Consider the following 18,208-nt stretch of genomic DNA (forward strand, 5'->3'; position numbering starts at 1 on the left):
ATTCACATTGAATACAAGTATATTTGATGCTGTTTACATATAGAAGTAAAAACTCATGGTATAACAGTGTATTCACATTGAATACAAGTATATTTGATGCTGTTTACATATAGAAGTAAAAACTCATGGTATAACAGTGTATTCACATTGAATACAAGTATATTTGATGCTGTTTACATATAGAAGTAAAAACTCATGGTATAACAGTGTATTCACATTGAATACAAGTATATTTGATGCTGTTTACATATAGAAGTAAAAACTCATGGTATAACAGTGTATTCACATTGAATACAAGTATATTTGATGCTGTTTACATATAGAAGTAAAAACTCATGGTATAACAGTGTATTCACATTGAATACAAGTATATTTGATGCAGTTTACATATAGAAGTAAAAACTCATGGTATAACAGTGTATTCACATTGAATACAAGTATATTTCATGCAGTTTACATATAGAAGTAAAAACTCATGGTATAACAGTGTATTCACATTGAATACAAGTATATTTGATGCTGTTTACATATAGAAGTAAAAACTCATGGTATAACAGTGTATTCACATTGAATACAAGTATATTTGATGCAGTTTACATATAGAAGTAAAAACTCATGGTATAACAGTGTATTCACATTGAATACAAGTATATTTGATGCTGTTTACATATAGAAGTAAAAACTCATGGTATAACAGTGTATTCACATTGAATACAAGTATATTCCATGCAGTTTACATATAGAAGTAAAAACTCATGGTATAACAGTGTATTCACATTGAATACAAGTATATTTGATGCTGTTTACATATAGAAGTAAAAACTCATGGTATAACAGTGTATTCACATTGAATACAAGTATATTTGATGCTGTTTACATATAGAAGTAAAAACTCATGGTATAACAGTGTATTCACATTGAATACAAGTATATTTGATGCTGTTTACATATAGAAGTAAAAACTCATGGTATAACAGTGTATTCACATTGAATACAAGTATATTTGATGCAGTTTACATATAGAAGTAAAAACTCATGGTATAACAGTGTATTCACATTGAATACAAGTATATTCCATGCAGTTTACATATAGAAGTAAAAACTCATGGTATAACAGTGTATTCACATTGAATACAAGTATATTTGATGCTGTTTACATATAGAAGTAAAAACTCATGGTATAACAGTGTATTCACATTGAATACAAGTATATTTGATGCTGTTTACATATAGAAGTAAAAACTCATGGTATAACAGTGTATTCACATTGAATACAAGTATATTTGATGCTGTTTACATATAGAAGTAAAAACTCATGGTATAACAGTGTATTCACATTGAATACAAGTATATTTGATGCTGTTTACATATAGAAGTAAAAACTCATGGTATAACAGTGTATTCACATTGAATACAAGTATATTCCATGCAGTTTACATATAGAAGTAAAAACTCATGGTATAACAGTGTATTCACATTGAATACAAGTATATTTGATGCTGTTTACATATAGAAGTAAAAACTCATGGTATAACAGTGTATTCACATTGAATACAAGTATATTTGATGCTGTTTACATATAGAAGTAAAAACTCATGGTATAACAGTGTATTCACATTGAATACAAGTATATTTGATGCAGTTTACATATAGAAGTAAAAACTCATGGTATAACAGTGTATTCACATTGAATACAAGTATATTTGATGCTGTTTACATATAGAAGTAAAAACTCATGGTATAACAGTGTATTCACATTGAATACAAGTATATTTGATGCTGTTTACATATAGAAGTAAAAACTCATGGTATAACAGTGTATTCACATTGAATACAAGTATATTTGATGCTGTTTACATATAGAAGTAAAAACTCATGGTATAACAGTGTATTCACATTGAATACAAGTATATTTGATGCTGTTTACATATAGAAGTAAAAACTCATGGTATAACAGTGTATTCACATTGAATACAAGTATATTTGATGCTGTTTACATATAGAAGTAAAAACTCATGGTATAACAGTGTATTCACATTGAATACAAGTATATTTGATGCAGTTTACATATAGAAGTAAAAACTCATGGTATAACAGTGTATTCACATTGAATACAAGTATATTTGATGCTGTTTACATATAGAAGTAAAAACTCATGGTATAACAGTGTATTCACATTGAATACAAGTATATTTGATGCTGTTTACATATAGAAGTAAAAACTCATGGTATAACAGTGTATTCACATTGAATACAAGTATATTCCATGCAGTTTACATATAGAAGTAAAAACTCATGGTATAACAGTGTATTCACATTGAATACAAGTATATTTGATGCTGTTTACATATAGAAGTAAAAACTCATGGTATAACAGTGTATTCACATTGAATACAAGTATATTTGATGCTGTTTACATATAGAAGTAAAAACTCATGGTATAACAGTGTATTCACATTGAATACAAGTATATTTGATGCTGTTTACATATAGAAGTAAAAACTCATGGTATAACAGTGTATTCACATTGAATACAAGTATATTTGATGCTGTTTACATATAGAAGTAAAAACTCATGGTATAACAGTGTATTCACATTGAATACAAGTATATTCCATGCAGTTTACATATAGAAGTAAAAACTCATGGTATAACAGTGTATTCACATTGAATACAAGTATATTTGATGCTGTTTTGTAGAAGAAAGGGTACTATTGCACAGAGTCTAGTCCCTTTATTGTTCAAACCATTCAGCATAGTAAGACACACGAGTCACACACATTATATACTGTTACATAAAGGGAATCATACCTGGTAGGGAATTACACAATGATGTCGTTGACACCGAGCTTACTCAGATTCAAGTGACAGCCAGACAGTACACTAGCCCCCCAAGTCAAAGTACGTGTGGCAACTACTAAACAGTATCCCATTTAACTTTTGCTTCAGGCGGGGAGAAGTGGGAATTAGGGAGAAGACAGGTTTGATTTAATCACCACCTTTAACACTCTCCCTCAAACCTTTTTTTCGGGAAGATTCCCATCCCAATGCGTACACGTAGGTTGATGAAGTGATCCTCTTTAAGGGGCTTAGTGAACAGATCAGCTAGTTGATTGGTGCCTTCGACTTCGACAACTGTTACTCGTCCCTTCTCTTGTAGTTCTCGGATGAAGTGCGTCGCAATCTCGAAGTGTTTGGTTCTTCTGTGGAATTCGGGGTTTTTGACGAGTTTGACGGCGCTTTGGTTATCGCAGTATATTGGTACAGGAAGGGGTTCGGTCGTTGTTCCTTTTTTCGGTGGCCTGACTTCGGCGTGGAAGCGCCCCAGCCATACAGCATCCTTTCCTGCGTCCGAAAGAGCGTTGTATTCGCTGTGGGTAGTCGACGTAGCTGTGGATGTTTGCTTTCGACTGGACCAAGACACCGGCCCACCTCGCAGAAAGAAGATGCTGCCGGACGTGGATTTTCTGTTGTCGAGGTCGCCACCAAAATCTGCATCGGTGTAACCTACCACACCTTCGTTGCTTCCGCCGAGCCAGAGTCCAAGATCAGATGTTCCTTTTAGGTACCTGAAAATTCGCTTCACTGCTTTCCAGTGAGCGAGTAGAGGGGACGCACAGTATTTTGCAGTCTGTCCGACAGCATAGGAAATGTCAGGCCGTGTTGCATTGGCAAGATAAAGTAGCGCGCCGACGGCTGAGCTGTACGGTATCTTGTCCATGTCGATCTTCTCTCCCTCGCTCGCGGATACGATACGAGCACTTAGTCTGGCGTTTGGATCAGCCGGTGTTGAAATGGGATTACAGTTTGACATTCCAAATTTTTCAAGCAGGTTGAGAACAGTGTGTTGTAGGGAAACGAAGATCTGTCCGCTCGACCTATCCCTCTCCATGTTAAGGCCTAGAAATCTCGTAGGTGGCAGATTGCGAATTTGGAACTCACTTGACAGGAACTTTATGAACGGCTGAATCGTGTCCTTTTTGTTGGTGGCGTAGATCACATCGTCGACATAAACGATAAGTATAGAGTACTCACCTCCGTTTATGCGAATATACACACAGCCATCAGAATTCAGCGCTTTGAATCCGGCGTTTTCTACTTTCTTTTTGAAAGTCTTGCCCCAGAGCAAAGGGGCTTGTTTGGTTCCGTAGAGCGCCTTCTTTAACAGCACGGGCCAATCTTCTTTTCCTGGTACACGGAATCCTTCTGGCTGCGTCATGTAAATGGGACAATCAAGCGAGGCGTTAAGGAATGCTGTTTTTATGTCGATTTGTACTGTGTCTAAGTTTTCACTGGCAACCATCGATATGAATAGCCTAAATGACTCGAGTCTGGGGACGGCGGTGTACACATCTCCGTAGTCGATACCTGGACGTTGACTGCAACCTACTGCGGTGAGTCGACCTTTAAACCTTGGAGGGACATCACCATAGCCCGGCTTGAATTTACCGATCCATTTGTGGCCGATTGGTTTGGTTCCAGGAGGCAGCTCGGATGGCGGTACCAGCAACCATGACTCATTGGCGATTTGGGCGTCATACTCCTCTTTGAAGGCGGCCATCCATTCCTTTGAAAATTTGGATTGCTGGGTTTCATGATAGCTTTGCGGTTCATCAACGTTTAGTTCAGAATAGACAGCTGGGCTCGATTCGGAACTTGATGCAGCTAGGCCGAGTGACCTACGATATTTGAGGTATATCTGGCCTGATCTGGTTCGGCGATAGTCGTGAACTTCGTTTGCTGGAAGTTCTTCTGGGTCGATAGGAACGTCTTCTGCAACCTCAACATGGGCTATTTCACGTTGGTTGCCGTCGAGATTGTCTTGAAGAGGTGCGTCTGCTTGAATAATTCTTTCTTTACCTTCAGCAATATTTTCATCATTGTTGGCACCCTGAGCACCTTGTGCATCCTCTTCATCTTGTTCTTCATGTTGCATACCCGCATCCGCCTCCTCTTCATTTACTGGGATTTGCTGCTCAACATTCATTGCATCCATTACGACGCGAAACGGTTCGCACGGGTTGTGTTTTGACTCTTTGTTTGAGTTCACATTTTCATCACCAATGAACCGAGTTTCATTAAACTTGACGTCCCGTGAGACGACAACTTTTCTCAGAGGTGGAATCCATACTCGCCAACCTTTAATGTTGTCGCAGTAGCCAACAAACCACCCAGTTGCACACGTCGGATCAATTTTGGATCGAATTTCTTCTGGGATAAGGACTTTAGCTTCACATCCAAGGACTCTAAAGTGACCGACCGACGGTTTCTTTTTAAAGAATTTCTCGTAGGGTGTAGTCTTGTTTTTGGCGGACACAACACGATTTCTGACGTACACTGTGGCGAGCAAGAACTCCCCCACAATTCTTGAACTGCTGTGCTGGTGTTTGGGCGTTGACTGTTTGTGACATCATACAATGAGCTTCGTACTCCATCCATCAGGGTTCTGTTGGCCCTTTCACTGACGCCATTTTGTTGTGGGTTGTACCGGCAGGTTGTTTGATGGATGAGGCCTGAGTGACGTTTCCATTTGTCGAAGTGTTCTCCGCGGTATTCGGTGCCTTGATCCGTTCTTATCACTTTGACGGGACGGCCAGTTTGCGTTTCGATTTTCTTGCAGAACTCAACAACGTGTGCAAAGACTTCACTCTTTTTCTTCAAAAGCTTAGTGTCGGTGTATTCGCTGAAGTCGTCTTTCAGCAAGGAGTAGTATTTGTGTCCTTCTGGTGTCGGGACGCTGACCATGCCCAGGTCACCATGAATCAGATCACCCACATTCTTGGCTCTGTCTCTTCCTTCAGTTGGGAAGGGCAAGCGGTGCATTTTGCCGTAAAGACATCCACCACAGGGATCAGCAGTGTTGGCTTGTTCAGGATCAAGTTTGACATCTTTGACGGCTTTCAGTTGAATTGTTCTTCGTACGTCTCTGCAGTTGGTGTGAGCGAAGCGTTGATGTAGTAATTGAATTGGTACAATCGATGAGGCAGCAGCGGCATAATCCTCTCCCTGTTTGCAGTTAACTGGAGTTACACGCAGCAAATAGAGAGAATCCCCAATTCTTTCACCAATCATGACGGTGTCGTCGCCTTTGCAAAAAAATGCCTTTGTGCTTTTAATTTATGGCTGTTCCTACAGAGAAAAGGTTGACTTTCAGGTTGGGTACATACAGGACATCATGGAAAATGCCTCTGATTTCTTCTCCGTTGACAGTTGAAACAACATTAATATTGCCTTTGCCCACAGCATGCAGCTCCACACCTCCAATTCCCGTTACCTTCCAAGTTCCGGGTGGTATTTCCTTGAAAGTAGTGAAGAATTCTCGTTTGTCTGTCATGTGGTTTGATGCTGCAGAATCAGCATAGAAGCAATGCGGCTGCTTGGCGACGAGGCAGAGTGAGCTTGAGACACAGCCGAACGAAGTGCGATTCTTGTTAAAGTTGTCGTTTCTCTGCTGTTTTCTTTCCTCATCCTTTTTCTGAGGACAATTGTGCGCTTTATGACCAGACTGATCACACGAATAGCAAATGATGTTGGATCCATTCTCGCCAGAGTGTCGATTTCCGTAGTCGTGTTTGTGTCCTCGATAGCCTCTTCCACGTCCACGGTAGCCTCTTCCTCCTCGTCTGTAACTATTGTACCTGCCTCTGGCTGACATGGCTGTCTCCTCAATTGAGCTGGACGATGCGGACGTCTGTCGTGATTTGCCAGCGAAGAACACAATATCAGCCGGATCCATTTCACCATTATTGAAAGCTTTGTTCATGGCTTCTTCAGTGACAAGTCTCGACGTGAGATTCAGTAAAGTTTGCTCAGCAATTGGGACACTCAGCCAAGACGATTGGAACGGGCGATAGCTGGGTGGAAGTGAATGCAGCGTTCTCATGATTAACTGTTGCTCCGTTACCGGTGAGTTGAGATTGCGCAGTTCCTCGGCTAGGCTCGAAAGTCTTGTGATATGACTCAGAACGCTGTGTTCTTTGTCATATTTGTAGTCAAAGAACTTGGCTAGAAGCAGGTTTGCGTTGGCAGCGGCTGCCTGAGCGAATTGTAACAGCAACCGGTCCCACATTGCAGCCGATGTCGAGCATCCTTCGATGAGTACTTGCAAATCAGGCTCCACATTGCAGTATATGACGGTTCTTGCTTCAATATCTTTCATATCCCAGGCGTCAATGAGGGCTTGGTTTGTTATCACGTCATCAGTCACGATCTACAAAGAACCAGTACACTTGAATATAGTCTTTTACTTAGATTTACAAGTTGAAAATATTCACTAAGTTTGCTTGACAGTCATAACAGAATAGTCATCTTCATTTCTGTATGACTTACACGTCCACCGTAGAATAACCATATTCCTTCTTTTTTTTTTTTTTTTTTTTTTTAAAGAATAACCATATTCTTTTACGTGTTCGATAGAATAGCCATATTCTTTTTACATGTTTGAAAGAATAACCATATTCTTTTTACGTGTTTGAAAGAATAACCATATTCTTTTACTTGTTCGATAGAATAGCCATATTCTTTTTTACATGTTTGAAAGAATAACCATATTCTTTTTACGTGTTTGAAAGAATAACCATGTTCTTTTACTTGTTTAATAGAATAGCCACATTCTTTCGTTTTTAAATACAGTCTGTACATTCGCATATTAATGCACATCTTTCTATCAAGACTGGGTTCCAGAGTTTAGAACTATCACGTTGTTTCCACACAGAGTATAATTAGATATATTTTTTTGTTTAGTTAATACCTGTGCTGGTTTGGTGTCCACCTTCAATACTACTCGCATTAGCTTGTTCTTTTCTAGCAGCAAGGTGACTTCAAACCTCCAGGACGACCAGTTCTTTCCATTCAACTTGGCGATGCTCCTCATTTCAATTCCAGAACTTCCAGCACTGGCCATGATACTTGATTTTTTTTTTTAATATTTACTATGACTCTGGTAGAGAATAAAAGGAAACAGAGTTAGTGAGCTGACATAAAGCGTGGATCTGGGCCCATAACCTGTAGAAGAAAGGGTACTATTGCACAGAGTCTAGTCCCTTTATTGTTCAAACCATTCAGCATAGTAAGACACACGAGTCACACACATTATATACTGTTACATAAAGGGAATCATACCTGGTAGGGAATTACACAATGATGTCGTTGACACCGAGCTTACTCAGATTCAAGTGACAGAAAGACAGTACACTAGCCCCCCAAGTCAAAGTACGTGTGGCAACTACTAAACAGTATCCCATTTAACTTTTGCTTCAGGCGGGGAGAAGTGGGAATTAGGGAGAAGACAGGTTTGATTTAATCACCACCTTTAACATGTTTACATATAGAAGTAAAAACTCATGGTATAACAGTGTATTCACATTGAATACAAGTATATTCCATGGAGTTTACATATAGAAGTAAAAACTCATGGTATAACAGTGTATTCACATTGAATACAAGTATATTTGATGCTGTTTACATATAGAAGTAAAAACTCATGGTATGACAGTGTATTCACATTGAATAAAAGTATATTTGATGCTGTTTACATATAATAGTAAAAACTCATGGTATAACAGTGTATTCACATTGAATACAAGTATATTTGATTCTATTTACATATTGAAGTAAAAACTCATGGTATAACAGTGTATTCACATTGAATACAAGTATATTTGATGCTGTTTACATATAGAAGTAAAAACTCATGGTATAACAGTGTATTCACATTGAATACAAGTATATTTGATGCTGTTTACATATAATAGTGAAAACTCATGGTATAACAGTGTATTCACATTGAATACAATTATATTTGATGCAGTATACATATAGAAGTAAAAACTCATGGTATAACAGTGTATTCACATTGAATACAAGTATATTTGATGCTGTTTACATATAGAAATAAAAACTCATGGTATAACAGTGTATTCACATTGAATACAAGTATATTTGATGCTGTTTACATATAGAAGTAAAAACTCATGGTATAACAGTGTATTCACATTGAATACAAGTATATTTGATGCTGTTTACATATTGAAGTAAAAACTCATGTTATAACAGTATATTCACATTGAATACAAGTATATTTGATGCTGTTTACATATTGAAGTAAAAACTCATGGTATAACAGTGTATTCACATTGAATACAAGTATATTTGATGCAGTATACATATAGAAGTAAAAACTCATGGTATAACAGTGTATTCACATTGAATACAAGTATATTCCATGCAGTTTACATAAAGAAGTAAAAACTCATGGTATAACAGTGTATTCACATTGAATACAAGTATATTTGATTCTGTTTACATATAAAAGTAAAAACTCATGGTATAACTGTGTATTCACATTGAATACAAGTATATTTGATGCTGTTTACATATAGAAGTAAAAATTCATGGTATAACAGTGTATTCACATTGAATACAAGTATATTCCATGGAGTTTACATATAGAAGTAAAAACTCATGGTATAACAGTGTATTCACATTGAATACAAGTATATTTGATGCTATTTACATATTGAAGTAAAAACTCATGGTATAACAGTGTATTCACATTGAATACAAGTATATTTGATGCTGTTTACATATAGAAGTAAAAACTCATGGTATAACAGTGTATTCACATTGAATACAAGTATATTTGATGCTGTTTACATATAAAAGTAAAAACTCATGGTATAACAGTGTATTCACATTGAATACAAGTATATTTGATGCAGTATACATATAGAAGTAAAAACTCATGGTATAACAGTGTATTCACATTGAATACAAGTATATTTGATGCTGTTTACATATAGAAATAAAAACTCATGGTATAACAGTGTATTCACATTGAATACAAGTATATTTGATGCTGTTTACATATAGAAGTAAAAACTCATGGTATAACAGTGTATTCACATTGAATACAAGTATATTTGATGCTGTTTACATATTGAAGTAAAAACTCATGTTATAACAGTATATTCACATTGAATACAAGTATATTTGATGCTGTTTACATATTGAAGTAAAAACTCATGGTATAACAGTGTATTCACATTGAATACAAGTATATTTGATGCAGTATACATATAGAAGTAAAAACTCATGGTATAACAGTGTATTCACATTGAATACAAGTATATTTGATGCAGTTTACATATAGAAGTAAAAACTCATGGTATAACAGTGTATTCACATTGAATACAAGTATATTTGATTCTGTTTACATATAAAAGTAAAAACTCATGGTATAACTGTGTATTCACATTGAATACAAGTATATTTGATGCTGTTTACATATAGAAGTAAAAACTCATGGTATAACAGTGTATTCACATTGAATACAAGTATATTCCATGGAGTTTACATATAGAAGTAAAAACTCATGGTATAACAGTGTATTCACATTGAATACAAGTATATTTGATGCTGTTTACATATAGAAGTAAAAACTCATGGTATAACAGTGTATTCACATTGAATACAAGTATATTTGATGCTGTTTACATATAATAGTAAAAACTCATGGTATAACAGTGTATTCACATTGAATACAAGTATATTTGATGCAGTTTACATATAGAAGTAAAAACTCATGGTATAACAGTGTATTCACATTGAATACAAGTATATTTGATGCTGTTTACATATAGAAATAAAAACTCATGGTATAACAGTGTATTCACATTGAATACAAGTATATTTGATGCTGTTTACATATAGAAGTAAAAACTCATGGTATAACAGTGTATTCACATTGAATACAAGTATATTTGATGCAGTTTACATATAGAAGTAAAAACTCATGGTATAACAGTGTATTCACATTGAATACAAGTATATTTGATGCTGTTTACATATTGAAGTAAAAACTCATGGTATAACAGTGTATTCACATTGAATACAAGTATATTTGATGCTGTTTACATATTGAAGTAAAAACTCATGGTATAACAGTGTATTCACATTGAATACAAGTATATTTGATGCAGTATACATATAGAAGTAAAAACTCATGGTATAACAGTGTATTCACATTGAATACAAGTATATTTGATGCTGTTTACATATAAAAGTAAAAACTCATGGTATAACAGTGTATCCACATTGAATACAAGTATATTTGATGCAGTTTACATATAGAAGTAAAAACTCATGGTATAACAGTGTATTCACATTGAATACAAGTATATTTGATGCTGTTTACATATAGAAGTAAAAACTCATGGTATAACAGTGTATTCACATTGAATACAAGTATATTTGATGCTGTTTACATATTGAAGTAAAAACTCATGTTATAACAGTATATTCACATTGAATACAAGTATATTTGATGCTGTTTACATATTGAAGTAAAAACTCATGGTATAACAGTGTATTCACATTGAATACAAGTATATTTGATGCAGTATACATATAGAAGTAAAAACTCATGGTATAACAGTGTATTCACATTGAATACAAGTATATTCCATGCAGTTTACATAAATGGTTTTTTAAAGAAGTAAAAACTCATGGTATAACAGTGTATTCACATTGAATACAAGTATATTTGATTCTGTTTACATATAAAAGTAAAAACTCATGGTATAACTGTGTATTCACATTGAATACAAGTATATTTGATGCTGTTTACATATAGAAGTAAAAACTCATGGTATAACAGTGTATTCACATTGAATACAAGTATATTCCATGGAGTTTACATATAGAAGTAAAAACTCATGGTATAACAGTGTATTCACATTGAATACAAGTATATTTGATGCTGTTTACATATAGAAGTAAAAACTCATGGTATAACAGTGTATTCACATTGAATACAAGTATATTTGATGCTGTTTACATATAATAGTAAAAACTCATGGTATAACAGTGTATTCACATTGAATACAATTATATTTGATGCAGTATACATATAGAAGTAAAAACTCATGGTATAACAGTGTATTCACATTGAATACAAGTATATTTGATGCTGGTTTACATATAGAAATAAAAACTCATGGTATAACAGTGTATTCACATTGAATACAAGTATATTTGATGCTGTTTACATATAGAAGTAAAAACTCATGGTATAACAGTTTATTCACATTGAATACAAGTATATTTGATGCAGTATACATATAGAAGTAAAAACTCATGGTATAACAGTGTATTTACATTGAATACAAGTATATTTGATGCTGTTTACATATTGAAGTAAAAACTCATGTTATAACAGTATATTCACATTGAATACAAGTATATTTGATGCTGTTTACATATTAAAGTAAAAACTCATGGTATAACAGTGTATTCACATTGAATACAAGTATATTCCATGGAGTTTACATATAGAAGTAAAAACTCATGGTATAACAGTGTATTCACATTGAATACAAGTATATTTGATGCTGTTTACATATAGAAGTAAAAACTCATGGTATAACAGTGTATTCACATTGAATACAAGTATATTTGATGCTGTTTACATATAATAGTAAAAACTCATGGTATAACAGTGTATTCACATTGAATACAATTATATTTGATGCAGTATACATATAGAAGTAAAAACTCATGGTATAACAGTGTATTCACATTGAATACAAGTATATTTGATGCTGTTTACATATAGAAATAAAAACTCATGGTATAACAGTGTATTCACATTGAATACAAGTATATTTGATGCTGTTTACATATAGAAGTAAAAACTCATGGTATAACAGTGTATTCACATTGAATACAAGTATATTTGATGCTGTTTACATATTGAAGTAAAAACTCATGTTATAACAGTATATTCACATTGAATACAAGTATATTTGATGCTGTTTACATATTGAAGTAAAAACTCATGGTATAACAGTGTATTCACATTGAATACAAGTATATTTGATGCAGTATACATATAGAAGTAAAAACTCATGGTATAACAGTGTATTCACATTGAATACAAGTATATTCCATGCAGTTTACATAAAGAAGTAAAAACTCATGGTATAACAGTGTATTCACATTGAATACAAGTATATTTGATTCTGTTTACATATAAAAGTAAAAACTCATGGTATAACAGTGTATTCACATTGAATACAAGTATATTTGATGCTGTTTACATATAGAAATAAAAACTAATGGTATAACAGTGTATTCACATTGAATACAAGTATATTCCATGGAGTTTACATATAGAAGTAAAAACTCATGGTATAACAGTGTATTCACATTGAATACAAGTATATTTGATGCTGTTTACATATAGAAGTAAAAACTCATGATATAACAGTGTATTCACATTGAATACAAGTATATTTGATGCTGTTTACATATAGAAGTAAAAACTCATGGTATAACAGTATATTCACATTGAATACAAGTATATTTGATGCTGTTTACATATAGAAGTAAAAACTCATGGTATAACAGTGTATTCACATTGAATACAAGTATATTTGATGCTGTTTAGATATAGAAGTAAAAACTCATGGTATAACATTGTATTCACATTTAATACAAGTATATTCCATGCAGTTTACATATAGAAGTAAAAACTCATGGTATAACAGTGTATTCACATTGAATACAAGTATATTTGATGCTGTTTTGTAGAAGAAAGGGTACTATTGCACAGAGTCTAGTCCCTTTATTGTTCAAACCATTCAGCATAGTAAGACACACGAGTCACACACATTATATACTGTTACATAAAGGGAATCATACCTGGTAGGGAATTACACAATGATGTCGTTGACACCGAGCTTACTCAGATTCAAGTGACAGCCAGACAGTACACTAGCCCCCCAAGTCAAAGTACGTGTGGCAACTACTAAACAGTATCCCATTTAACTTTTGCTTCAGGCGGGGAGAAGTGGGAATTAGGGAGAAGACAGGTTTGATTTAATCACCACCTTTAACACTCTCCCTCAAACCTTTTTTTCGGGAAGATTCCCATCCCAATGCGTACACGTAGGTTGATGAAGTGATCCTCTTTAAGGGGCTTAGTGAACAGATCAGCTAGTTGATTGGTGCCTTCGACTTCGACAACTGTTACTCGTCCCTTCTCTTGTAGTTCTCGGATGAAGTGCGTCGCAATCTCGAAGTGTTTGGTTCTTCTGTGGAATTCGGGGGTTTTTGACGAGTTTGACGGCGCTTTGGTTATCGCAGTATATTGGTACAGGAAGGGGTTCGGTCGTTGTTCCTTTTTTCGGTGGCCTGACTTCGGCGTGGAAGCGCCCCAGCCATACAGCATCCTTTCCTGCGTCCGAAAGAGCGTTGTATTCGCTGTGGGTAGTCGACGTAGCTGTGGATGTTTGCTTTCGACTGGACCAAGACACCGGCCCACCTCGCAGAAAGAAGATGCTGCCGGACGTGGATTTTCTGTTGTCGAGGTCGCCACCAAAATCTGCATCGGTGTAACCTACCACACCTTCGTTGCTTCCGCCGAGCCAGAGTCCAAGATCAGATGTTCCTTTTAGGTACCTGAAAATTCGCTTCACTGCTTTCCAGTGAGCGAGTAGAGGGGACGCACAGTATTTTGCAGTCTGTCCGACAGCATAGGAAATGTCAGGCCGTGTTGCATTGGCAAGATAAAGTAGCGCGCCGACGGCTGAGCTGTACGGTATCTTGTCCATGTCGATCTTCTCTCCCTCGCTCGCGGATACGATACGAGCACTTAGTCTGGCGTTTGGATCAGCCGGTGTTGAAATGGGATTACAGTTTGACATTCCAAATTTTTCAAGCAGGTTGAGAACAGTGTGTTGTAGGGAAACGAAGATCTGTCCGCTCGACCTATCCCTCTCCATGTTAAGGCCTAGAAATCTCGTAGGTGGCAGATTGCGAATTTGGAACTCACTTGACAGGAACTTTATGAACGGCTGAATCGTGTCCTTTTTGTTGGTGGCGTAGATCACATCGTCGACATAAACGATAAGTATAGAGTACTCACCTCCGTTTATGCGAATATACACACAGCCATCAGAATTCAGCGCTTTGAATCCGGCGTTTTCTACTTTCTTTTTGAAAGTCTTGCCCCAGAGCAAAGGGGCTTGTTTGGTTCCGTAGAGCGCCCTTCTTTAACAGCACGGGCCAATCTTCTTTTCCTGGTACACGGAATCCTTCTGGCTGCGTCATGTAAATGGGACAATCAAGCGAGGCGTTAAGGAATGCTGTTTTTATGTCGATTTGTACTGTGTCTAAGTTTTCACTGGCAACCATCGATATGAATAGCCTAAATGACTCGAGTCTGGGGACGGCGGTGTACACATCTCCGTAGTCGATACCTGGACGTTGACTGCAACCTACTGCGGTGAGTCGACCTTTAAACCTTGGAGGGACATCACCATAGCCCGGCTTGAATTTACCGATCCATTTGTGGCCGATTGGTTTGGTTCCAGGAGGCAGCTCGGATGGCGGTACCAGCAACCATGACTCATTGGCGATTTGGGCGTCATACTCCTCTTTGAAGGCGGCCATCCATTCCTTTGAAAATTTGGATTGCTGGGTTTCATGATAGCTTTGCGGTTCATCAACGTTTAGTTCAGAATAGACAGCTGGGCTCGATTCGGAACTTGATGCAGCTAGGCCGAGTGACCTACGATATTTGAGGTATATCTGGCCTGATCTGGTTCGGCGATAGTCGTGAACTTCGTTTGCTGGAAGTTCTTCTGGGTCGATAGGAACGTCTTCTGCAACCTCAACATGGGCTATTTCACGTTGGTTGCCGTCGAGATTGTCTTGAAGAGGTGCGTCTGCTTGAATAATTCTTTCTTTACCTTCAGCAATATTTTCATCATTGTTGGCACCCTGAGCACCTTGTGCATCCTCTTCATCTTGTTCTTCATGTTGCATACCCGCATCCGCCTCCTCTTCATTTACTGGGATTTGCTGCTCAACATTCATTGCATCCATTACGACGCGAAACGGTTCGCACGGGTTGTGTTTTGACTCTTTGTTTGAGTTCACATTTTCATCACCAATGAACCGAGTTTCATTAAACTTGACGTCCCGTGAGACGACAACTTTTCTCAGAGGTGGAATCCATACTCGCCAACCTTTAATGTTGTCGCAGTAGCCAACAAACCACCCAGTTGCACACGTCGGATCAATTTTGGATCGAATTTCTTCTGGGATAAGGACTTTAGCTTCACATCCAAGGACTCTAAAGTGACCGACCGACGGTTTCTTTTTAAAGAATTTCTCGTAGGGTGTAGTCTTGTTTTTGGCGGACACAACACGATTTCTGACGTACACTGTGGCGAGCAAGAACTCCCCCACAATTCTTGAACTGCTGTGCTGGTGTTTGGGCGTTGACTGTTTGTGACATCATACAATGAGCTTCGTACTCCATCCATCAGGGTTCTGTTGGCCCCTTTCACTGACGCCATTTTGTTGTGGGTTGTACCGGCAGGTTGTTTGATGGATGAGGCCTGAGTGACGTTTCCATTTGTCGAAGTGTTCTCCGCGGTATTCGGTGCCTTGATCCGTTCTTATCACTTTGACGGGACGGCCAGTTTGCGTTTCGATTTTCTTGCAGAACTCAACAACGTGTGCAAAGACTTCACTCTTTTTTCTTCAAAAGCTTAGTGTCGGTGTATTCGCTGAAGTCGTCTTTCAGCAAGGAGTAGTATTTGTGTCCTTCTGGTGTCGGGACGCTGACCATGCCCAGGTCACCATGAATCAGATCACCCACATTCTTGGCTCTGTCTCTTCCTTCAGTTGGGAAGGGCAAGCGGTGCATTTTGCCGTAAAGACATCCACCACAGGGATCAGCAGTGTTGGCTTGTTCAGGATCAAGTTTGACATCTTTGACGGCTTTCAGTTGAATTGTTCTTCGTACGTCTCTGCAGTTGGTGTGAGCGAAGCGTTGATGTAGTAATTGAATTGGTACAATCGATGAGGCAGCAGCGGCATAATCCTCTCCCTGTTTGCAGTTAACTGGAGTTACACGCAGCAAATAGAGAGAATCCCCAATTCTTTCACCAATCATGACGGTGTCGTCGCCTTTGCAAAAAATGCCTTCTTTTTGGCTGTTCCTACAGAGAAAAGGTTGACTTTCAGGTTGGGTACATACAGGACATCATGGAAAATGCCTCTGATTTCTTCTCCGTTGACAGTTGAAACAACATTAATATTGCCTTTGCCCACAGCATGCAGCTCCACACCTCCAATTCCCGTTACCTTCCAAGTTCCGGGTGGTATTTCCTTGAAAGTAGTGAAGAATTCTCGTTTGTCTGTCATGTGGTTTGATGCTGCAGAATCAGCATAGAAGCAATGCGGCTGCTTGGCGACGAGGCAGAGTGAGCTTGAGACACAGCCGAACGAAGTGCGATTCTTGTTAAAGTTGTCGTTTCTCTGCTGTTTTCTTTCCTCATCCTTTTTCTGAGGACAATTGTGCGCTTTATGACCAGACTGATCACACGAATAGCAAATGATGTTGGATCCATTCTCGCCAGAGTGTCGATTTCCGTAGTCGTGTTTGTGTCCTCGATAGCCTCTTCCACGTCCACGGTAGCCTCTTCCTCCTCGTCTGTAACTATTGTACCTGCCTCTGGCTGACATGGCTGTCTCCTCAATTGAGCTGGACGATGCGGACGTCTGTCGTGATTTGCCAGCGAAGAACACAATATCAGCCGGATCCATTTCACCATTATTGAAAGCTTTGTTCATGGCTTCTTCAGTGACAAGTCTCGACGTGAGATTCAGTAAAGTTTGCTCAGCAATTGGGACACTCAGCCAAGACGATTGGAACGGGCGATAGCTGGGTGGAAGTGAATGCAGCGTTCTCATGATTAACTGTTGCTCCGTTACCGGTGAGTTGAGATTGCGCAGTTCCTCGGCTAGGCTCGAAAGTCTTGTGATATGACTCAGAACGCTGTGTTCTTTGTCATATTTGTAGTCAAAGAACTTGGCTAGAAGCAGGTTTGCGTTGGCAGCGGCTGCCTGAGCGAATTGTAACAGCAACCGGTCCCACATTGCAGCCGATGTCGAGCATCCTTCGATGAGTACTTGCAAATCAGGCTCCACATTGCAGTATATGACGGTTCTTGCTTCAATATCTTTCATATCCCAGGCGTCAATGAGGGCTTGGTTTGTTATCACGTCATCAGTCACGATCTACAAAGAACCAGTACACTTGAATATAGTCTTTTACTTAGATTTACAAGTTGAAAATATTCACTAAGTTTGCTTGACAGTCATAACAGAATAGTCATCTTCATTTCTGTATGAC

At 37.5% G+C, this 18,208-nt stretch overlaps 2 protein-coding genes across 2 annotated transcripts; both read right to left on the reverse strand.

The window, feature by feature from the left end:
- Window positions 1-6,112: 6,112 nt before the first annotated feature.
- Window positions 6,113-7,903, reverse strand: LOC123469143. Its single transcript, XM_045168095.1, has 2 exons — window positions 7,751-7,903; window positions 6,113-7,210 (listed from the first exon to the last, which is right to left on the reverse strand). The coding sequence occupies exons 1-2, from the start codon at window positions 7,901-7,903 to the stop codon at window positions 6,113-6,115; spliced, it is 1,251 nt and encodes a 416-aa protein (XP_045024030.1).
- Window positions 7,904-16,962: 9,059 nt separating this feature from the next.
- LOC123469144 lies at window positions 16,963-18,042 on the reverse strand. Its single transcript, XM_045168096.1, has one exon. The coding sequence runs from the start codon at window positions 18,040-18,042 to the stop codon at window positions 16,963-16,965; it is 1,080 nt and encodes a 359-aa protein (XP_045024031.1).
- Window positions 18,043-18,208: the final 166 nt, after the last annotated feature.

Source organism: Daphnia magna, unplaced genomic scaffold, assembly GCF_020631705.1.
Source record: "Daphnia magna isolate NIES unplaced genomic scaffold, ASM2063170v1.1 Dm_contigs505, whole genome shotgun sequence".
NCBI lineage: Eukaryota > Metazoa > Arthropoda > Branchiopoda > Diplostraca > Daphniidae > Daphnia > Daphnia magna.

Excerpts from the sequence above, each read along its gene's own strand:
- LOC123469143 (XM_045168095.1), bottom strand. The coding sequence starts at position 7,903 with ATGGCCAGTGCTGGAAGTTCTGGAATTGAAATGAGGAGCATCGCCAAG. Across the intron at positions 7,211-7,750 it reads TGGACACCAAACCAGCACAG|ATCGTGACTGATGACGTGAT; the intron begins GTATTAACTAAA and ends GGTTCTTTGTAG.
- LOC123469144 (XM_045168096.1), bottom strand. The coding sequence starts at position 18,042 with ATGAAAGATATTGAAGCAAGAACCGTCATATACTGCAATGTGGAGCCT.